The sequence below is a fragment of the Eptatretus burgeri genome, chromosome 4 (genome assembly GCF_056783735.1).
Source record: "Eptatretus burgeri isolate ZD-2024b chromosome 4, Ebu_testis_v1, whole genome shotgun sequence".
Lineage (NCBI taxonomy): Eukaryota > Metazoa > Chordata > Myxini > Myxiniformes > Myxinidae > Eptatretus > Eptatretus burgeri.
In genome coordinates this window covers 105,191,298-105,215,088 of record NC_140964.1, presented here as the reverse complement: position 1 = coordinate 105,215,088, position 23,791 = coordinate 105,191,298, and the positions used below count along the sequence as shown (strand labels likewise).

General features: G+C 45.2%; 1 protein-coding gene across 2 annotated transcripts in view; it reads right to left on the bottom strand.

Annotated features, from left to right (window-relative positions):
* The window catches only part of SPECC1L (sperm antigen with calponin homology and coiled-coil domains 1 like), a 123,506-nt gene that overhangs the window by 56,527 nt on the left and 43,188 nt on the right, over positions 1–23,791 (bottom strand). For both annotated transcript variants that reach the window (XM_085879579.1, XM_085879580.1), the window contains 3 exons: positions 22,717–23,607; positions 16,215–16,553; positions 15,324–15,647 (listed from right to left, as the gene is read on the bottom strand). In XM_085879579.1, the coding sequence (XP_085735705.1) occupies positions 15,324–15,647; positions 16,215–16,553; positions 22,717–23,607 (1,554 nt within the window). The remainder of the gene's footprint in view (positions 1–15,323; positions 15,648–16,214; positions 16,554–22,716; positions 23,608–23,791) is intronic.

The following is a 23,791-nucleotide window of genomic DNA, read 5'->3' as shown; positions in this document are numbered from 1 at the left end:
AGATGTACCCCTCCGCACCATCCATCCCCTCGCTGTCGTTGTGGGCCGCTGGACCCACTTGGTGTTAAGATCGCCGAACTCTGGGGAGGCCATTCTGAGGCTTCGTTGGGCCTCGACACAGGACGTTAGCTCTCCCTTGTTCCCCTCTGGGAAGGGAACGTAGGGGTTGGGAGTAGGCTAGGTGACAGGATAGGTTAGCCGAACAAGGACAATAAAGGGGGTTAGGGGACGATTTATAGTGGGGAAGTAAACATAAAAACAACAAAAAAATAAGTTGGGGCTAAATTGGGGTTTGACAAATTAAGGGAGTGGGTATGTACAGTGACAGGCAAAGGCGATAGGTTGGGAGGGAGACAGGTAGGTAGGTCCGAGCCCACCTTCCAAGTGGCCAGAACCACCGCACTCCCTCCACCAACCTCCACTGAACGGCAAGAGCTGGCCAACTTCATCGGCTGGCCGTGTTTTGCTTCAAGGCGGAGGCCGGCCAACTTCGTCTGCAGCTGCTGTGCTGCAAGGCCTGTGCCGGCTGGATCGTATGCAGCTGCTGTGCTGCAAGGCCTGTGCCGGCCAGTTCATCTGCCGGCTGTGTTTGCCTGCAACGGCCTGGTTCTGTGGGCTGAGTTTGCCTGCAGCGGCCTTCTTCTGCGGGCTGTGTTTGCCTGCTTGCCTTTGCCATGCCATGCCCACTGCCCACGTTCACCAGCCCCGTTCAATTTTTGCTTTGCCCCCCCCCCCCTGTTCATTTCCATGTGCGCCAGGATCCGCAAGACAACAGTTTGCAAGCTGCAAGAACTGCCCTGTTGGCAGCTACAACACGGGCCTGCAGTGGCGGCCCGTGCACCGTGTTTGTGTTCATGCATCCATTCGTTGTGCTCATTGCGTGTGCCACTTGAGCTGGCACGGAGACTGCGTTTGTGCAGCCCATGCACCGTTGTGGTTCACTGCGTTCAGTTCAAAAGGGAAGGCCTTGGACTGCGTGTGAGCAGCCAGCCACGTTCCCTGTCACCTGCATTGTTTTGAGCCAGAGACTGCATGTGGGCAGCCTGGCTCCCTGCTAACTGCTTTTCTTTTGCAGAGTTCAGTGATCCTGGGCCATGGTTTAGTGTAAAATTTGTAAGTTAAGGTTAAGATGTACTGTAAATATGAGTGCGCCCCCGGCATGTCTGTCTAGCGCCGGCAATTTTATTTAAGTCGTCCGTGTGAGTGAGTTTGTTTAGGTAGTTACGCACCCCTCAGGTTATTTATTTTGGGGACACGAATACCATGAATGTCGCACTCAGGGATCCGTAGGTAAAATGTACTAGGGGAAAACTACACATGATGGCACACGAAAATTTGACGACTCGGGACGAGTCTGTAAAAAGGGAAGGGGGTAGTGTTGTGGTTACCAAATTCGCAAACCACCATTCAGGTCCCTTAGGTGAGGTATCTCGGTAAGTGCATGTGTAGTTAGGCCCAAACCCGTTGTCTAGTGGGAATACATGTCATTTATACGTGCTGCGACTCTTCAGGATAGCCGTTTTTCTTTTACTATCTTTATTTTGGACCAACCGCCATGATTACCACCACAACCACAACATCAACCACCAACCACAATGCCGCTTCACCACAACCGCCACGACCTTCACGTCACACCTCGCAACCGTAGCATCGCCACCGTTCTTGCCCCGCTGTGGGTACCGGTGTTGGACTCGTGCAGGGCGCACGTTGAACAGCGTGTACAAAATCACGGATTTTGTGCTTCAAAAACGGATCAAAAACGACACACGCCCACTTTTTGCCGTCCAATCGGTGAGCGAGGGGCGATTTGGCCCCGCCTCCAGAACGATCGATATATGCAAATTTGTGGATCAAAAAGCCTTCACGCCCACTTTTTCTCGGGCCAATGGGGAGCGGGGTGAAAGGTCAAAGGGAGGGGGTCAAAGGCGAAGCTACGGGGGGGATAAAAGGACGGTGTTCGTCAGTCAGCAGAACGAGAAGGAGTCGGAACGGAGAGAGACGAGAGTGGAAGTCTGGAGCCCGAAGCCTGCAGTAGCTGGAGAAGCTGAAGAGAGTCGAACGAGGGGAGCCCAAAGAAGAGTCCAGGGTGGAGAGTCCAGAGGCGGAGAGGCGGCAGCGGCGAAGGCAGACGAGGGGGTGCTCGTGACGGTGCCGGGAGCTGCACGCCCGAGGAAGGCCGGCAGCGCGACCTGGCCGAGGTGGAGACGCACACCAGGGATAATAAAGATCCTCTATACCCCGAGCATCAGCAACCCCCTCCTGTTTCCCCCCGCGCTGAGATAGTGCGACCAAGGGGGCCCCTTTTCCCACCCCCTGCCAGGCACTGTCCGCGAGGCCCGCGGAGTGAGGCGCCATCGCCGCTCCGCGTCTCATCACCAGACGGGTAGGTGCGACCCGGTCTCGGCCTCAGGCCCGCCTCATCCTTGAGGGTATTCTTTCCTTGGTTTTGGGTATGTGTTGTCGGCGCCGTCTGTGAAGTAGAATTGTATAAGTGTTGCCGTGTGCTCGGTAGTCGGTATTAGCTCTGCTGTGTTTTCACTTTTATATTGGCTTTTTGTGTAAATGGAATTGTGTTTTCTTTTTTTTGTGTGCATTTGGTGGAATTGTATTTGTGTGCTTCCCGTGTGCCGCGAATAAATGTGCTTTATTGTTGAACTGTTTCCCGCTTCGCTTCGTCTTTTCCTCCATTGAATCCCCATCTTGCTTCACGTAAAGGGTTGGTAGTGGGCTGAATACGCCCGATAATTAATCGAACCGTCGAGGTCGACGATAACACCGCTCGGTTATTCTGATAAGTACGGAACGGGTCGCTTCAGTGGCCCGTGTCCAAAGTCGACCTGCGGCGAGGTGCGATCGCCCGGTCTACCCTCCGCGTGGGTACTTAGGTAGGTCGAATTCGGCGAGCAACCCTATCCCACGCGGGGGCTGATTGGCTCGATCGCGGTGAGACCGAAAGGTCCACCCGTGACTGGTTCCCGGCGTTAGTCCGAGAGGGTCACGACTGGATTGTCCGTCCGGTGGGCGACGTGCCGCGATTCGAGTTACGTGGCCGTCAGCACGCCGGCGGGCGCGAAGACCGCAACAATATATATATATATATATATATATATATATATATATATATATATATATATATATATATATATATATATATATATATATATATATATATATATATATATATATAACGAAAGTAGGTGATAGGAATTGACAACAAATTCTAGGGAAGAGTATGTAAGCTGAAACAAAAATACTTAAATGTTCACTTTACATGTGGGAGGTCACAGAAATCATGCACTCATAGTCAGGTATGCCGAGACCATCACCGGGTAGACTGCCCTCCGGTCTCGGGGACTATTCTGCCCCATGACAGTATTTATGCGAGCATTGTGACCACAATATCGTTCTAAGCATCCAAAATATAATATTTGAAGTGTTTGCGCTGGTAGTGCAGATAATTGGAGCGTCTTGGTGTACAGCCAGTTGGGGACACCGTTGGATGATCCTCACAGGTGTCACGGATGGTCTCAATAGATTGGGAGCAATCAGGTCCATGGGTGTTAAGTTTCAGCGATGTACCAGAACCAGAATCTTGTACTTGGCTGATCGGGATTGGCAATGATTCAGCACTGTTAGCGGATGAAGACAACTCGTAGGGGATGAATGGGGGATCTGGTGGTTTTGTTGCTGGTTGAAGGAAAAAGTCCTCGGTATGCAGTGAACCACCATGCACCCGATTGCGAGGGAGTGGAAGCGTATCCTTTCGGTAGTCCGGGACTTTGTAGCATTCAGACTTTTTTGACCCGATAAGCTGCACTCCTCAATTGGGACCCCACAAACTTGCGCATGTTGCACCAGGATCCATCGGTGGCAGAGACGAGGTAGCAGTTTCTTGCACATGACTTGTTGCGGACGGAGTACACATAGACCAAATTGCCAACTTTCACAGACACATTGGCCTCCAAAGACCCCATGGGTGCCTTAGACTTCTCACTATGGGGGTGGTTTATGGAGCGAAGGTGGTGTTGAGCTTGTATCATTTGTAGGTCCGAGAAAGGGATTTGCAGATTGGTGAACTGATCCCGCTGGCACCACATCTCTCGGGCTGAGAGATGCTATGCAGTGCACGAATTCATGAATTCATACTGGCGGTGGCCAGTGCGAGGGTTAGTGGGGTTACTGGTCCTTCCATAGGCTCCTGTCGTAGGAGTTAGTCTTCACACTCACGAACTGCCTTCTCGGCGATGGGATTTTTAATACGACCAATTTCAATGCACATCCGATGGTGCCGAAGAAGCTCATCGTGGACCAGACGTGTGAAGCCGGGGGCCGGATCGGTGCGGATGACAGCAGGAGGTCCAACCAACGGCCAGAGCTCTATGCATAAGCAGATCAAGTTATCACGGAGAGTGATGTGTTGTTCGTTCTCCACAATACACGATGTAGTGAAGGAAGTGGTACATTCTCGCAATATAAGAATGAGCTGGTGATTACGTTTGATGATATCTGCTGCGAAAGATACACCAACAGCACCGGGGGGGGGGGGTCTCCAGTGGACTGCTTGATAATGGTGTGGGGTGTGCTGCACAATGCAGCACACTGGTGGCACCTCGAGGTTACTTAGTTGATTGCTCTGTCCAAGTCAAGAGCGTAAAAATAGCGGTGAATCACGGAACTGAGTTGATGGTGACTCAAATGATCAAGTTGAACGTGTAACGCTATAAGTAAGCCATTGACCACCTGACGTGAGACAATGATGCACTCACATGCCGAGGACAAGGTCTTATCCCGACAGACTACAACGAGACCATCATTGGAAACTGAAGCAACCTGGAGGTATCGCCTGACGTCCTTGATGTTGGTTGCTTTCTTTGATGGGCGGGTGCCCTGAACCAAGTGGGCATGAGTCCGCCTTAGGTCTGCACACTCTACCAACAGAACTGCTTGAAAGGCAGTCCAGGAAAAGAGCAGTTTGGTACGGCCGGAAATGATGTCTTGGGCTGACACATGCAGGACTACGGCCTCCTCCTCACGTCTTATGAAGGTACAAATTTGACTGGAGGTGTCGGTGCATTCTGGTGCATTGCGGCAGGCAAAATCAGATTGGGCGTTGGCTGATCCTGCGAGGTGCCGTACAGTCACTTGATAACGGCTGACGGTTGACAAGAATGTGGATATACGAGGGCTTGCTGAAAACTCACCATGACAGAGCTTCTCATAAGCTTGTACGCATGGCTTGCTATCGGTGAGGATGGATGCATGAAGTTTCGACTGGATAATGAACGGACAGAAGCGTTTTACCGATGCAGTGATGGAAAGGGCCTCCACCTCACATGGCAACCAGGTAGGTTGGCGCCCGCGTAACTTTGCGCTAAAGAAACCCGCAAGGTGAGATCTACCATTGCGTGTGATGTACAGAGTCGATCTGATACTGTGTTTTTTTAATGGAACCATCTGTCACAATCCATAGCTGATCACTAGGATGAGGAAGAGTTACTGTATGGTTTGAAGTAAGAGCGCCTTGGGCTCTGTGGAAGGCAGCATGTAACTCATCGGTCCACACGACTCTGTCCAGTGATTGGCATCCAGCCACAGCATCATCCAAGGGGGATAAGACAGTGGAACAGTTGGGGATAACACGAGCGAGAACCTTATGTGCCCCGATAAAGGATCTCATTCCCCTGACCGGCTAAGGAGCTGAACAAGTGGAGAGCATAGCCACACAATGTGGGCTGGCCTGGATAGTACCACGAGACCAGATCCATCCTAAGATGGTGGTGCTCTTAGGGCATATAACTGTTTTCGTAGCAGAGAGGCGGAGTCGGCATTTATACAGAGCATGTAAAACCATTCTCCAGTTTTGGAGGAGCTCGTCCACTGTGTCCCCACCGCAATAGAGGTCGTCAGCGAGTTTAGCTTTCAGTCCCCTTCTCTAAGAGATCATCGAGGACGCGGCACATGAGTTCTTCGAGTGCTGTCGCTGATTCAGGCATTCCCATAGCAGATCTGGTATACACATTACACACGTATCCACAGAAGGGTGTGGCTACACCGCAGTACTTCATGGACTGGCGAGATAATGGAATTTGGTAAAAGGCACTCGTAAGGTCAGTAGCAATTAGATACTTCCACTGAGAAATTTTGCGCAGGATGGAATCTACGTTTGGCATAAGAGAGGGTTTGGGCTTACTGTACCGGCCCACATCAGCAAAGGCCGTGACTAAGCGAAAACCGCCACTGGGCTTCTTGATCAAGAATGAGGGATTCAGATATTCCACAGTAATCCCCATGTCCTCAGGGTGAGCAAAGATTCCAAGGTTTTCCACGTCATCAAATTTGTGTTGTGATTCACACAGCTTATCATGTGCATATTGTGGTAGACGGCCTTTGCGTTGTGGAGGCTGAACAGGGCCCATGTTAAAGAGCAGGTTTTGGGTCGCTGATGACTTCGCGTGATTCGAATGTTGTAAGCACATTAATAAACGTGGGGTATTTATTTTCTTACATTTGAAACTCAAAATATGCTAAAATTACATTTAAAGTCAAAACTTTTCGCGGTGATCGAAAAACAGACCGAAAGTTACCGAAGATGCTATGACGTCACGTTCTCCGAAAACTTCGTGAACATTCGGAAACAGCGTGTAAACAATGGCGAGATGTGAATCAGAGAGTGATTTCAGCAGCGATGAAATTGAGTGTGTTCATTCCGATATTGCCGAGGACGAGTCGGAGGGTGATGGGAATTTATACTATGGAGTTTCTGGCCCTGAGCCATATAAATTTGAGCCACTTGCAAGTGCCAGAAAACGGCCTATTTCATGTACAAGTGGCAGGACTGACTGTCCGGCAGTTCACACTGACAAACTCCACCAGACAGATTGGTTTGTAGATTTTCATTTTCTTGTTCGATGCATAAAATAATGTGAAGTTTGATTCGTCTGTGACTTGATATAATAATTTTTTAACCCTATAGTAGCCTGGTGTTGGCTCAGTGGCAAGGGTGGTGGCTTGGGATCCTCGGGTCCTGAGTTAAAGCCCCGTCGGCCGCTGAATTAATACACCAGGGGGTTGACTCAGCCTGTCATCCTTCCGAGGTCGGCGAAATGAGTACCAGTTCCAGTGTGTGTACTGGTAGAGGGGCACTGCATCAGCGACACAGTCGCGCTTAAAGAAATGATAGCTACCCCAGCAGCTAAGCTGCCATACGACCACCACAAACCCTCGAGTCACTCAAGACTCAGAAATAGAATGAATCAATAATGGACCCAAATATAATGGACCCTTGGTGTTGAAGTCTTTCTGACAGCTGAGCTTGACCCCAGCGAAAGTGATGATGGCGTGGCCGATGAGGAAGAGATTATCAGCCGCGTTCCCCATTACGGGTTACAACGTATGGACTTCTGGATAGTGATGACTTACTCTATTCTAATAATTTCTAAATTTCTTATGCGCATTTACAGATAAACACAATGCCCCAATCCTTGAGAGGTGACAGTGTGAGAAATTGAAGCAGGAGCCAGCTGAGGAGGAGAAGGCTGAATGGTGGGCACAGAGTCATGTTTGTTTTGAAACCGAGCTCACTCATTGCGTTGCCTTCGTAATCCTCGGCTGTGAAATTGTCACCACAAATGACAAGTCAATCCAAAGGGTCCTCTTTACCCGTTTTATGTGGGGGAAAATTCGCCCGTTTTGTTTGTACAAATCTTATCCACTGCCGGCGAATGTTTGATTCCTTCGGGAATCGGTGGGAGCAATTACCCGTTTTCCAGCCATTTTCACAAAAAATGACGACACGTACGAGGCATTATGTACAAATATCCAAATAACTTTGTTCTACAATAATTCAAAATAAAAAAGGATAATATATATAGTTGCAAGCTCAAAATAAGTGAAAGAACAGCCCGCTCAACTGGACACTTCTTCAATGAGCGAGTGAGCGCCGGTTTCTTTTGGAGAACGTGACGTCACCATCCATATATGGGCACGCGGCTGTTTTTTTTCAACGGCCTCGAGAACTAACAACTTCGAAGTTAAATTTCATTAATTTTCCCAACAGTTAGGCAACCACAATAGTTTGCATCAAACTATTTAATGCACATAATATCATATTGATAAATTTTCAGAACATGTTTGGTGACCTGCAACCTGCTCTTTAACAGCCTCAAAGGGGGCCTGCAGCACCATTGTAGCCTTGGAACACTGGGTCAAACACTTCATCATACTCTTCAAGCAGGGCACAAAACTTTGATCGTTCGTCAGGAGCGAACATGTTGTCAGGGTCGAGGGTCACAGTTGTAGTGTCCTGAGGGTGATGTGAGTGTGCGTTTTACTTTGGGGGAGCTGGTCTCGGTATAACCACCTGGGTGTTCTTTGGTGTACTCGGGTATGTACACAGGGAAGATTTGGCAAAACTGCTCCTGTCGTGTGAGAACTCGTGGTTCGTTGGTTAAATTGGGGATCCGAACCTTCCTGCTGATGCTACGGATGATACTGGGAGGGGGCCAGAACTCACTTGGTCGCAGTGACCTTGCACTTGGGGCATCCGTGCGAGATTCGAGTGCGAACACCGAGTCACTACTCGATGTCATTTTGGAGGACCATTTCGATAAACTCTCCAGGCCACAGAGTAGTTGTGTGGGGTGGGGCACGTAGTACATGAGCTCGGCGTACTGCATGGCAATCAAGGCTCCTTCCCTGAGACCCATACACATACGTAGTACCATCACCCAGGATAACTTGGTGCTTCGCAGAGGGGATTGAGATGTCATTAGACTCCATGAAAGGAGTTCCCGCCAGTACCTCCACGTCAAGATTTTTGACGACCAGGCCCTCGAACTGAAATTCTCTTCCGTCACGTGTCAGTGTCAGTCTGGTCTCACCAACAATTTGAAGAGGGGACGATCCATCAGCCTGACGAGCGGACTGCGCACTTCTGAATCTTGACTCCTAAATTTCTTACAGTTGTCTCACGAATCAGGTTTCCCATGGCACCGCTGTCAATAGTGACTCGGGTTGTGTGGTGACCGTGGAAGGTGTCGAGAAATGGAGACTGGCGAATCTGGACACGTCGGGTAGTGGTCGGTTCTGTAAAATCTGTTACTAACTACCTTGTCCCCATGGGCACATGTTATGCCTCCAGGCTCGTCGTCTGACTTCAGTTATGTCAGCCACTTGGCGTGCTCTTGCAATGCAGCGACGATCTCGTTCGGGGAGGAAAGGACATTCACTGAGGAAATGACTGTAATTAGTACAACATACTTGTTTGCAGAGAGGACAGGACTTTGTAAGGTTGTTGGAACGAGTTCCTGAAAGGACTTGATGGGGTTTAGGCGATGGGAACGATGCCGGGCGGGAGGCTTGTAATCGAGACGTTACAGTACGCAATGACTTTGCATCTTCAGCAGTGTGGAGCTCATCTAAAGTGAGTCAAGCGCCTGGGATATCTCTGGCTTTATGGAGGCTAATGTGCGGGACCTGAGCTCAGTTCCATAGCGTTGTTTGACGAGTCCAGGGAGTCCACTGTGAACAATACGAAGCCATGTGAGCACAACAAAGTTCTCCAGCGAGGGGGATAACTCCTCATCTTCAATGATCACCTGGTGATGGTGGAAGATGCTACCATCCCGTCGAAGCAAGGTATCTTCCACAAACGCTATCAGGCATTGGTAAAAGTCTTCATGGCGCTCCTCGGGGTTATGGCGTATCGCTGCAAAGTCAATGAAGTGTGCACCTGTCGACTGGAATCCAAAATGTTGTCAAATCGACTGCCATATGTTGGCTACGGAAGTGGAGTTTCTGACTATGGTGTTGCGGGATATCACAGGGCAGTAGTTTGCAATCTGACCCAGCATAAGTTCCAGTACGGTGACTTTCTGTTGGGCAGTGCGACGGCGCTCAACGGGGACGCTCTCACCATCGTCCAAAAGTGCACGAAGAGGGAACGCTCTGCTCTTCTTCTCTCAGGTGATGCCCTCGGTGAGGAAGGGAGTAAAGTTGGGATCGAGCGATAAAATATAAAGGAAATTGTGTCTCCAACATTCAAATGAGTTCACCGTTTCACTCATGCTGAGTGACCACTCTGCTTTGGTGCATGGTGTGTGGTAGCCATTTTGATGATGGGCACGTTGCACAGACTATGTTTTTGACACAGCTACAGAATGAGCTGGTTGGCCGCTCACCTTCTTGTGAGGTGCGATTGGGGTTCAAAGATAGCTCTCGTAACAGTGACGTTCTGCCGATCGCAGTCTCCAGGATGAAGAGTGCGTGGAATCGTATCCCGACGCTGCCACCATGCCACAAAGGTTAACGGGAAAAGTTAACGAGCACCACGGCCAAACACCAATCTTGATGAGGTTGAAATCAACTTTAATATCACTCATCACACAACGTGCCCGACTGGGCCAAAACCATGCTCGCCCAGAATGGCCCCTGCACTGTAACCCCGTGCCCACCCAGACACGGAGGACAGAACAACATAATGGCGCTTCCTCTTGCACCTCTCACTCATGCACCATAGACACCCCAGTTTTCTTCCCTCCTCCCCCTCCTAAGCGATTGGGTTGCATGGGCCGAATGACCACACCAGGTACAACAAGGTCGCTTACACCTCAATTGCTTCAATTTCTGGGCTAGCTCTAATTTCTTTGGAGGTGTGTCTGATGGTGCCTGTAATGTGAATACAAGTTAAGATTGCAGAAGTTCTTGATATCGAGTTAGCTCTGTCTTTCTTTTTTATACATAATTGTCTGTCTTTTGTTGCACCCACGAATCCTGGCTTTCACCTGCTGTACGTGGATGTGAATAAACCCTTTACTGTTCCACATGACCTGAACCCAGCCCGTTTCGTCTTTTCCTTCATTGGTCTAGTATGGTCTGCACATTAGCTTAGCCGGGAACTTCTGCCCCGTTAATTCACTCATTAGCCAGCACACACTCACTGTAATCGCTTGGTAGTAATCTTGGTGTGCGCTGAGGGCATGAGACCCCAATTGACATGGCTCTCCACAGGTAAGCTACCATGCGAAGTAGTGTAACCCTGCCCGGATTGGCAGTGCCAATCGGCGTTTGTGGTTGCTTCACAGATAACTCTGCACCGGCAGTCTCAGGACCAGGTGTTAAAAAGGGACCCAAGTGCTTCCCCTCGTGGTAAACCTCGAACCCCCCCCCCCACCCTTCGCCCTCCCCCCCCCCATTGGAGGCATGCAGCTTGAGAGTGAACAGCTATACAAACTTGTCGTCATTGTTTACATCCATGGTGAAGTGGACATGAGAGGTGGTCACATGCATGCAGATACAAATATCACAAAGGCCATAAAGGATAATTCCAAATAAAAACAGCAATGCCTCCTCAACAGTAAAAGTCAGAGGTGTTAAATGAAAAAAGAAAGTAAAAGCAAAGGAAAGGAAAGAATCAGGAATATCCTCAATAATGATGATGTGAAAATAACTGGCAAACACTTGCAGAGCGAGGGTTAGCAATTTTAAGCAATGGAAACATGAATAAAGATTTTCTCATAAAATGAGCTGATGCTTCTGAGATTGTGTGGGAAGAGAAAAATAAGTGAGGGGAAGAATGAATGAAAGCTTAAGAAGTGGTAAAGACAGTGTCACACATAGTTAAACCGTAGCTGTGCAAAACAACAAATTAAGTCAATTATGTCAAGTATGCAATCAGGCAGACGCCAAATGGATTGAGCTGCACAACCGCATAGAGCGAGGCAAACCCATGATGGTGTCCTGCGTGCCTTGAGCAACTATTCCAATTATCAAGATGCCTTTTGTTTCAGTTCCATAAAAGGGACACCACTGGTGATGGCATAGCAGTTACACAACTCACCACAACTAAAATCAAGCTGGATCATAATACACACCATAAATCCAAATCAACAATTTGCATAGTCACCAGCACAAAGTCATGTGATAAATACACTTTATGATGAAGATACATTCTCCACCAATCCTGATCAATCTTGTTGCAAAAACAAAAACAAACGAATGAGAAAGCGCAATCAGAGATTGCAGACCCTCACCAGAACTTGTTTTGTGTGGTGTTTGTGTAATGGTGCGTTACGTAATTAATAAGAGACATAACTACAACTGCCACTTTATAATTGCTGACAGTGATGACGAGGTACCAAGACGTCCCGCTTTGATGCAACCCCACTTCGATTGGACACCTGACCCTGACCCATGATAGTTTTTCATTATTATTCAATTGAATTTAGAATGGGATTAAAATAAGTTCAATTCGAATCAAATGGAAGACCAAATAGGTACAAGTCCTGCATTGGAGTAATCAGAAGGAACCCGAACAAGCAAAAAGCAGAGATGAAGTCATCATGAGGACTCTGGATAGAATTCACATTTCAGCTGCTACTCCTCTATCCTCAAACTGATCCAGGCACAGACAAGAGAGCCTCATTCAAAAAAAATAAATGATAATAAAATTGAAAAAGAACCCAGATCAAAAAAAAAAATTCTGGCTGCCAGACCATGTGTCCGATCAAGTTGTAATTAAAAACATGTATTCCCCATCACTATTAGATCATAATTGTGAAGTTTCATGTTGATCAAGTGGTTCCAGAGAAAACATTATTTAATATTTTACTTCAATCCAATATGGCTGCCAAACCATGTGACCTGTGATGCCATGTGTGAGAACCTTTTGTTCCTCATGGATAGGCGATCATACGTGTAAAGTTTCGCCTCGATCTATTCAGCCACTTCAGAGAGGAAGATTTTTGAAAGTTTTTTTGAAACAATAAGGCTGCCGAATCAACGACCGATAACGTCAATTTTTTTTTCTGTGGACCATTTTATCCCGAGATGACCCTCAAAAATTTTCATACCCATCAAATGTAGTGCTCTAAATATGCAATTGTGATGTCATAAAAAACACAAAATCACACTCATTCCTCATGAGGAGTACTTGCCCTGTGCCAAGTTTCAATTTTTTCCTTGGTGCGATTTCAGAGATACAGGTCCAAAGTTTTTCCATTTTTCAAGCATGGCTGCCACACCACGTGACTCATGACATCATAATTATGATTAAAACATCCAACATGAGTAGTCGCACCTATGCTGAAAATTTTGGCTCAATCCGATAAGTGGTTGTGGAGAAACACACAAAAGTCCTGTGCGGACAAACAAACAAACAGACCCAAACGCAATACCCTCTCCTTCAGCGAGGGTAACAAGAATACGAGTCCACATTGAGGCAAAAGCTCCCGAGAACAACTTAAACATTGGGAAGTGTAGATTTCACATTTAAGTCACAAAATAACCCAGCAAAATTGTAAAATGGCATAACATTTTGTCCAAGTACTGCTGTGACATGAAAGGTTTTTGAAAGTACCAAAAAGGGGATTTGTGTTCCAGTGTTCAAATACAAGTCAATTGAAATAAAATAAAGACTTTAAAGGCCGTCGAAAAATATTTTCCAGAAGTTTACCGACGTCGATGCAGCGTCTTTTACACCACCTTATTTGACAAATCACATGAGTTCTTTGTGCCTGTTGTTTGTGTCATTCACGACATCGCTCAAAACAATAACTTTCCTGTTTGGAATGATTTTCAATTTTGTTTGCCTGCCAGGCAGGTAGACAGACAGACAATTAAATAAACCATTGCCAAAAGGTGACCACGTGTGACTTCTTGAAGGTCACACTGAGATGAACAGAGCTGCTACCCACCAGGAGCGACTCGAGGAATATCTGCCTACGAGAGATTCCGATGAGAATCGTTCTGCAGAGTAACCATGAAAAATATGCGTTTGCCTCATAACGTCACCAAATGACATCATAATGTCTCAAGCTTGACATATCTAGAAAGCACTCATCGAGGTGTTCAATTTGAGGTACTACACGATATGGTTCCTAAAACTTGAAAATTTGACCTTGGGGTCAAATGTTTGACCTCAGGTGCTAACCATGAAGGTCAAGGCCATTCGCCACCCAAAATTAATCAGCTGAGCGCCAGACCATGAACTATATTCCCATGAAGTTTGAAGACGATCCGATCAAAATTACTCAAAAAAATAAGGGTTTCGTCGACTCCCCTGATTTGTGACAAAGTGACCTTGACCTTTGACCTTCAAAATTTTATGCGCTGAAAGGGACCTCGATTGGCCTCTGATATGCGAAGTTACAAAAATTTCCAATGATAACTGCTCTGCAGAATTTTTTATACGTGATTACACAAAAAAAAAACACATATGAAGGTCAAGGCCAATCTCCACCAAAAATTAATCAGCTGAGCGCCAGACCATGAACTATATTCCCATGAAGTTTGAAGACGATCCGATCAAAATTACTCAAAAAATAAGGGTTTCGTCGACTCCCCTGATTTGCGACAAAGTGACCTTGACCTTTGACCTTCAAAATTTTATGCGCTGAAAGGGACCTCGATTGGCCTCTGATATGCGAAGTTACAAAAATTTCCAATGATAACTGTACTCTGCAGAATTTTTTATACGTGATTACAGACAAAAAAAAAAAAAAAAAAAAAAAAAACATACAAGCTGACTAACATATCTTGCAAAAACTTCGTTTTGGCAAGATAATAATTATCTCACTCCTCTCCGTGTATGCGCAATTGAGATGTATTCAGAGCCAAAGTACTGCCAAACGACAGGCTAGTTTTCTGATTCATGTTCCGATTCGTGCTCGAAATATGACATTCAACTGAAGTTTTTCCTCGATCATAAAATGACGTTTGTAGACAGAGACAGACAGAAGTAAACCAATTGCTTAACCCTGCTCGCTCCGCGTCAAGTGTGTGGGGTAATAATTTAACAATACATGTGAGCATGGCAGAAATAAAATAAAGAAATAAAAAGTGAAGGAACTCAAAGAAGTAAAGAGGAAAGATGGATTCATCAGGAGGAACGTGGATCGGATTCAGGTTTCAGCTGCTATTCCATTACCCTCAAACACAACCAGGCACAACCAAGTGGGCCCGACATGAAAAAATTTCTGCAAGAATTCACTTCTCCTTCGGGAGATAGATAACAAAAGAGAGGGATAGAGATGAAAGAGAAGAAAAAGCAAGAATTAGAATGAATAAAGAGAACTGTGAAAAAAAAAAGTAGAAAGAAGTGTGAAAGAAACAAAGAACAAAGATATCGGGAAGAACCAGGACAGACAGATTTCAGCATTTACCCCCCAGGCTCAAACACAGTAACATGCACAAACTCCCAGAGTTTCGTTTCAAATTAACAAATCAAATAATCGTTTTATCATTTTGGAGGACCTTTGAGGCTAAAGCAGAAATTTGACAATTGCACAAGTCGAGCATAGATTGGAAAATAAAACTTCCTGCCTCACCTTCTCAATGTCCTCCTGAAGATGTATGTTGCCACTGTGACTCTGTTCCAAGTCAATGCGCAGGTGTTCTAGTGCCTCCTCCAGGAGCTCCTTCTCACGACTTGCAACCTCGAGCAAGCCAGCCACATCAGGTGCACCACCAGATTGATACACTGCACACAGTTCTGCCACTTTGCGCCGCTCCTCTTCAAGCTGAGGCCTCAACCGACCGACTTCAACTTGCGTGGCTTGCACTGCCCCTCGAGCCTCCTCCAACTGAAAAACCAATGTCACTGCTGCTTCACGCTCACTTTCTAACATCCTTTCCAGCTGTCGATTACGGTCCTGAAGACAAGTACCACAGCAATAAAGGTGTCATTGTCATGGCAATCTGAAAAGAACCCCACATGATGAAATACAATCAAAGCTTGTTATATGATGAAAAAAAATATAGTAGTCAGTTGGCTGGCAGGATGGCAAAGACCCAACAGGTATGCGCACTCGCCTCAGAGCTATCTCACCTGGGTTTAGTTCTCAGCCCAACTATAAACTGTCATCCTGGTGTTTCACAGGCAGGGTGATTCATCAATGTGTGTGCCGTCCCTCGGATGGACACTAAATTGGACATCCCATCCACTGGGATTAGTTGGTGGACGTTAAAGATCCCATGGCATCCTTCGCGAAGAGTAGGAGAGCTATCGCTAACACGATGGTCAAATTCCTGCCCGAATCTCATTCGAACGTTAGGCCTGGCCAGACGGTTCATGAAAGACTTGGGCCAATCTTCCCTTGGCCAACCCCACAATTACATGGGAATAATTGTGGCCGTTAAAGAAGAAGCAGAGAGAGAATTAGCACACCAAACACGTGATGAAAAATACATATATTGACGTGGGAAACGAGCACAGGCACCTTCAGGTTCGAGATGATGTCTTGAGCCTCCTTGTTTTCAAGCTCAGATGCATGCAGCGCACCACTCAAGTGCTGTTGCACACCGAGCAGCTGCTCACGCTCAAAGCGCGCACTCTCGGCTAGTTCCACATAGCGCCGTTCGATCTCAAGGAGGCGTGGTCCAGGGGAAGTGTCCATACTATCAAGCAAGGGTACACCATGCTGCTCAAGTGTGTCATGGTACACTTCAGCTTGTTGTGCCAACTCATCTGCCCGCTCAGTCTGCTGGCACAACGAGTCGACGAGAAGCACGCGTTCCTCTGACAGCCTCTCATTCTCATTGCTCAGCTCTTGTGCAACCTGAATTTGGTTCATTCCATTACGATTCAATGCAAGAACATTTCCTGCATAATATTTAATGGTTATCCAGTACAGTAAAAGGAAATAAAAGCAAATTTAAAATGTGAATGCAAAATAAACTGGAATAGCACTCGGTAGAACACATACATCCGTCAGGCTGAACAGCTAACATGATGTGTATCCCACTTATAGGCCGGATCTGGATCAGACCTTGAGGAATATCTGATTGTTCTTGTCATCTACCCAGCTAATCCATCAAGTTTTGATATAATCCATCAGCAACGTTTTTAAAATATCATGCTATATATCGTTTTTGGCGGTGAAGAATCACTATAAAAATTAAAAAATTCTTGTATCTGGATCCAGATTTTCACCAAAATCAAATCAACTCGTCCTGTCACACACCCAAGCTGTCCACTAAGCTCCGTCCGAATCTGTCCAAAACTTTTTCAGATATCCTGCTCACAGAAAAAGACAGACAGACAAATAAACAGAACAGAAAGACAGACAAACAGGGGTGAAAAACATAAGATGGTGGAGGTTAATAATTTCTTGAACTGGAACAGTTATTCCTTCTGCATGAAATGAACATATAAAGGAACCTATAAATTACATAAATCATATAACACCAAATTTACTAATTGTAATTATAAATGAACCTCCAAAGAGTGTATGCCTAAATAAACAAGGAGCTGATACTCGATGTCCCCCACTTTTAGGTGGTCTGAGGAATATATATATATCTGTAATACGAAAGCTAAATGTTCAACAGTTTTTGAAATATCGTGTAAACAAGCCAAGTTACCGAGCTGGTTGCCATTGCAACAGAATTTAACCAATCACTGCCATCATCTAATCAGGTTGAGAAAATGTCATGAGGAATACAAATCTGCAATATGAAAGCTAAATGTTGAACGGTTTTTGAAACATATCACATACACAAAAGCACATAGACAGATGATTGGCCAGTCGGTCGGAGCTAATTTTTATGTCCCCCATCTCCGACCTCGTCAGAGGGGTGGGGTACAAAAACGCCAATGATTTGTAAGGGAATCACCTATTTTCCTGACTGTCTGGATCATCAGCTGGGACCAATTCCAGTCATAATTGAAGTTTCCACCCTTTCTGCCCAAATCCTCTCCAGACGGTGGGTATACAACTTCAGCCATGTGTCCACATTGGTTCATAAAAGACCTCAGCTGTGTCCAAACTGTCAGGCATTCTGGCAATGTAAACTCACTTTCTGTTTACCCAGAACCTTACAACTTGAGCGATACTGTATTTTCACGCAAAGAACCCGCTCCCTGGTATACCCCGCACCTGGGGGGGAAAAAGTGCTCTAGGAAAATTTAAGGCACGTATAACACACAGGTGTAAATGTCAAGCCAGCTTTCCTATTCACATGACCATGAGAAATATGATCACCATATTTCCAGCAGCAGCGGCACGGCTTTGTTGTCAAGGGCTAAAAAAACAGCAGTTTTCAAATACGACTGTAAATAACTAATTGACGTTAATCCTGAGGTGCTGGCATCAAAAACATATTTGGAAGATTTTTTTGGAAGATAATAATCAAACAATGCAAAAAAAAAAAGAATGGAATAAAACAAGGAGAAAAGCCAAAATGTCATAGCCCCATAGTTTTAGTGAACAGAGTAAAAGAGCCAGCATATATTTTCAAGATTTATGTGTATGCGCAACTGACTTGAGCGGTCATGACATGGAAGATTGCGTACGATTGGGCAAGAATAAGTAAGTAAAAGAATGGCCACCAGAAGGCCATCTTGGATCTTTTAAATTGAAAATAAATGATGTGCATATGTAAGCCATTATTCATTATGTGCCTGCTAAGTTTGAACAGGATTGGTGAATGCAAGTCCACGAAATGGTTAAGGATGTGTTCCAATATCGGAGGGGGTTGACAACTAAAATGGCTGGCAGTCTACCAGTGGGCCATCTTTGATCAGATCGCAAATTAAAGTGAGGTGCACCTATATGCCAACATGTACTGTGCTTGTGCCAAGTTTGAACAAAATCAGACCATGGATGTTCGAGAAATGGTTGGGAACACGTTTAAGTAACAAAATGGTGTGCACATGCAAGCCATCATTCATTACACTGGGGAACAAAGTTTTTCTTACATTGATACCAGCACTTGATCTTACGTAATTTGAGCATGCTGAATTCAAATCTGAAGTTAATTTCTCTCTGTAAGCTCTAGATTTTTTGCAATCCACCATTTAGTGGGGTAACTTAGCTAAATATAGCATAACAATTGTGCATTTTGTGAGGAAAGCACCAAATTTGGCACACTAGTAGCCTATCATATTATGAACAGATTTGGATATTGGACCATCTCAAATTCAGCCACTGATGGCTGTGGCAGCCATTTTCCACTGCCATCAAAAATTTTGAGATGGCCCAATATCCAAATCTGTTCATAATATGAAAGGCGACTCGTGTGCCAAATTCGGTGCTTTCCTCACAAAATGCACAATTGTTATGCTAAGTTGCCCCACTAATTATCAACATTTATTTGGTAAGTTACAATTTGTAGTAAAAGCAAATTCATATTAAACATATATTTTGCAATGCAACATTTTCAACATTTATTTGGTAAGTTACAATTTGAATTAAAAGCAAATTTAAATTAACATATATTTCAACATAAAGACAATAGGTGATTCAGAACAATTGATAAGGATGGAATGCAAAGTTCAAATAGGTCCTATTCAGGCAAGAATTTGCGCTTGCAGCTCTTGCATTTGTGGACTTCCACAGGGCAATCTCGTTTGATGCTCCAGTAGTCTGCCATCATATTTTTGTCCCATCGCCCTTGGCAGCGCTCTTCCATCGTCATGAGGTCCTGATGGAAGCGCTTTCCCTGTTCCTCACTTACAGCCCCAAGGTTCTCAGGGAATTGATCAAGGTGACTATTCAGGAAATGGAGTTTGACACTCATGTTGCACCCAAGTTCACGAAAAGCCAACAGCATTCTAGTAACTAGAAACTCATAGTTATCTGCCTTTTTGTTACCAAGAAAGTTTTGTATAACTGCGATGAAAGACAGCCACGCTGTCTTCTCCTTGTCATTCATCTTCCTTACAAATTCCTCATCACGTACAAGGACACGAATTTGAGGGCCATTGAGCACACCTGCTTTGATCTTCTCGAAAGACAAAGCAGGAAAAGCAGAAACTATATGTTGAAAACATTCACCATCAGTACTCAATGCCTTCATGAACTGTTTCATCAAGCCGAGCTTGATATGGAGTGGGGGAAAAATGATCTTCTCTCGGCTGACGATTGGGTCATTCACAATGTTTGTCATGCCTGCTTCCAGAGTTTCAAGGATGGGCCACTCCTTCTGGATCCAGTGTTTCTCTCGAGCTCGGTTGTCCCACATGCAGAGATGGCATGGAAACTTTGTGAAGCCTTTCTGTTGACCAAGGAGAACGTTGACCATTTTCAGGTTAACACAAATGATCCAGTTGTGCTCGTGATATTTGAGTAAGTCAATGACCATTTTTATGTCATTATGTTCTTCTCGCAAATGCAATGAGTGACCAACTGGAACCGCTCCATAAACATTGCCATTGTGCAAAAGAATACACTTGAGGCTGCGCTTAGAGGTATCCAGAAATAATCGCAATTCTGTTGGATTATACGAAGTAACACCTAATTGCCTGAGAAGACCTGGGATATCATGGCAGTAAACAAAGTGCTTGTCTTCTGAGATCTGGTCCTGCTTTCGGAAATATGAAACATTTGCAGAGTGGTCAAGTAGATTTTTTTTTTTAGCCAGGAGGCTAATACCTCTGCTGCTTTCTTGGAGAGCCCCAAATCACACACTAAGTCATTCAATTCCGGTTGGCTAAACTGCTGAGGGGCTGATGACTGTTTGGTATCAGATGAGGAGGCTTCGGATTCTGAAACCATTTATTGAAGCCAGTCATCACACCCCTCATGCTCTTGCTGATCATGTTCACTGCCTTCATCTTCAGATAAGACAAAACCATTAAAGACTGGAACGGGGAGTTCCTCAGAGTGCGGAGTAGGTCGAATTGCTAAGGGAATACAGGGAGAGGAGATCTTTTGACGGTTTTTGTTGCCGACACCCTTTGTGTTGACCAGGCAAAAATAGCAGTCAGTTACGTGGTCCTTGGGTTCTCGCCAAACCATGGGAACTCCAAAAGGCAGACCCTTTCGTTTTCCTTTTGTCCAGTCATAAAGCATTTCCTCAGAATTATGACATACAATATGAGGAGTCCATTACTTGTCTTGGTCACTAAGGGGAACATCAAAATAGGCTTTATGGGCATGCCTTACAAATGCTGTTATATTGTGCTTTTGATGAAGTAGTGTGTAGCAGCCACATACATAACAGAATGCATCAGGATTATTTACACATTTATGTCTTATTGAAGAAGCCATGATCAAATCTGAAACAAAGAAAAACATAAAGTTAAAGAATATATCAATAAAGATAAGTAAATATCAATAAAGATAAAGAAAATTGATGTCAAATAAGTCGTGAGCAAATCGTGAGCAGCAAAACGAATACGGTCTATAGTTATTTAGCAGTTTAAGCATCGTATATTTCCACTAAAGTCCGAAATTGCACCCCGAGTTCTCAAGTTATCCCGAGTGCAAATAGCAATGGGTGTCCTTTTTTGCGAAAATCGCAAGTTTCAAATTGCATGAAAACTAGAGCATGTCAAGAAAAAACGCTTTCAGATTTGAAATCAGCGTTGAAAAAAATACGTAGAATAAGTTGAAAAATCTCATGCAACAGATAAGAAAAAATTTGTTTCCCAGTGATCTGTATGCCAGGTTTGAACAATATTGGTAAATGCATTTCCAGGGTTTACAACTAAAATGGCTGCCAGTCAGCCATCTTTGATCGAATAGTGAAACAAAATGATGGGCATATGTATATGATCATGTATTGTCTTTGTGCGAAGTTTGAACAAATTCAGTCGATACATATCCGAGATATGGCTGCAGGTGGACGACACAGACAGACGGACGGACGAGACCCAATCCATAAGCACCCATTTCGGACCAAGTCCAATGGGGGTGAATAACATAAAATAGGTCCAACACTTGCAGAAGAGTACGCCAAACAACAAAGAGCGATGATTGCCTCACCATGTAAGTTTTTTAAAAACAAACGAACAGTAAGACTCAAAAAAACTTACAAAGCTCGTTAAACTCGTAAAATCATGAGACTAAAAGGAATAAGCTTTGTTTCCTTTGCCAAAGGAATCAAAGCAGTAATCCGATTTCAAAGTTGCTAAAACAACCAACGAGAAGTTGATGCAAACAGGCAAAGCTCATAGGAGGAAATGAAAGGCAGAAACACATCACATGGCAATGGAATGATATCAAGGATGATTCAGCGTCATCCCTCCGAGTTTAGCAATCTTCACCAGGACCTAATGTCATGCTAATGAGTTGACTAAGCAACTAAACGATGGTGAAAATAACTCGGGTCCCCCAGACTCAGGACTGGAAAGGAAGGGTAGTGTTAAGAATTAAACTTTTCCCTCAAACTGCAATTATAGATATTACAATTAAACTTGCAAAAAATAATTAAATTAAATTAAAAGGCCTCTTTTTTCATCTCCTTGATAATTTATGGTAACTTGGCCCCCTGTGGTTATGTCACGTGCAGCATGGTAAAAACTTCACTGTATAACCCACACATGAGTGTAGCCCACAGTTAGAATTTTTGGAACTTTTTTAATGTATAACCCACAGGTTATTTGCGTGAATACACAGTCGATGCTTCCCTTCCTCAGTGGCGGGTTTCACGCATTATCACACATACATAATCCTTATCTCACATTCAATTATCGAACCACACATACATTACCCAAAATGACCTCTGAATATATAGACACCACATCTTGCACATGACATTACAATAAGTCCTTTGGATTCCCACAAAATTGAGCCGAAAATCAACAAATTCCTCAGACACGTACACACACCTAAAAAGGAAGGAGACAACCAACAACCCCCAACATACAGAAAAAAAAGATTGGAGATTTCATAAGCGTTTGCTTTTTCACAACTTCTCAAACTTGTTTTATGGGCTTTTGCTTCAGTTTTGAATGGACACAGTGAATGTGGAGCAAACAAAAATATGAAACCAGACCTGCTGCAGATCTTGAAGTTCTTGCAGAGTTGCTTGCAGCTCTTCAGATATGCTATGCTGACTCTCTTCCATCTGGTGGATCTTCTCAGTCAAACACGCCACAGATGCTTCACACGGACTCTGTGCACCACCTACCGCACCACCACCCCCCTCTGACTCTGAAGAAGCATCTAATGCATCATCACTTGAGGCACCAGCCAATGTTGGAAACTCACTTGCTTCACTGTCCAGGTTGTCCACAGAGCTACTCAAACGCTCTGCATCGACCAAGGGACTCCCATCTGGATTCAGCAAGTCCTCAGTGGAGCCACGTGAGGAACCTTCACGTGATGATGCAACGGCAGTCCCAACAGACGCAGGCTGGCAAACAACCCCGTCACCATCTGGCCCACTACCTGAGCTGCCTTGTCTTTCGTCCGATAATGTACCAGCACTCTGAGCGGCTATGACTGCCGCTGCAGCTGCTGCGAGGCCAGCTCCTGTGGCACCAAGTCCGAGGCCTGGATGCTGCAACGAAAATCCAAGTGCATTCAGCTGCTCCTTCAACATCACATTTTCACTCTTGAGTTGGCTTAACTCACCACATATTGCACGGTTCTGTTCCATGAGGTGCGCAAGTGCTGCAGTGACATCACAAGCTTTCCCTCCTTCCACAACATCCATTGCTGCATCTACATCTCCTACCACACTATGCTCACCATCACAAACATCCTTGCACCCTGGTGATTCAGGCTCAACCCTGAGACCTAGCTGTGCTTGCATAGCACATAGCTGTCCCTTGAGCATTCCAATCTCTGTGTCCTTGCTCTCAGCCAAGGCCAGCAAGCCCTTCACACGTGCTTCCAGTGCTGCTCTTTCCCAAGCTGTACCACCACCACCATCCACCTGGGACTGGCACATACAAGATTGTTACAAAACATTCTTCCACATTTACGAGTACAAGCAGTTACCATGTGGAAAATCATTGAATGGGCACTGTGTCCTCTTCCTGGAGAAGATGGTGGCATGATGAGTTTATAAAAGGATGGTGACACTTAATAGCAGCTCATTTCTTAGAGGTCCACAAAACAGCTTT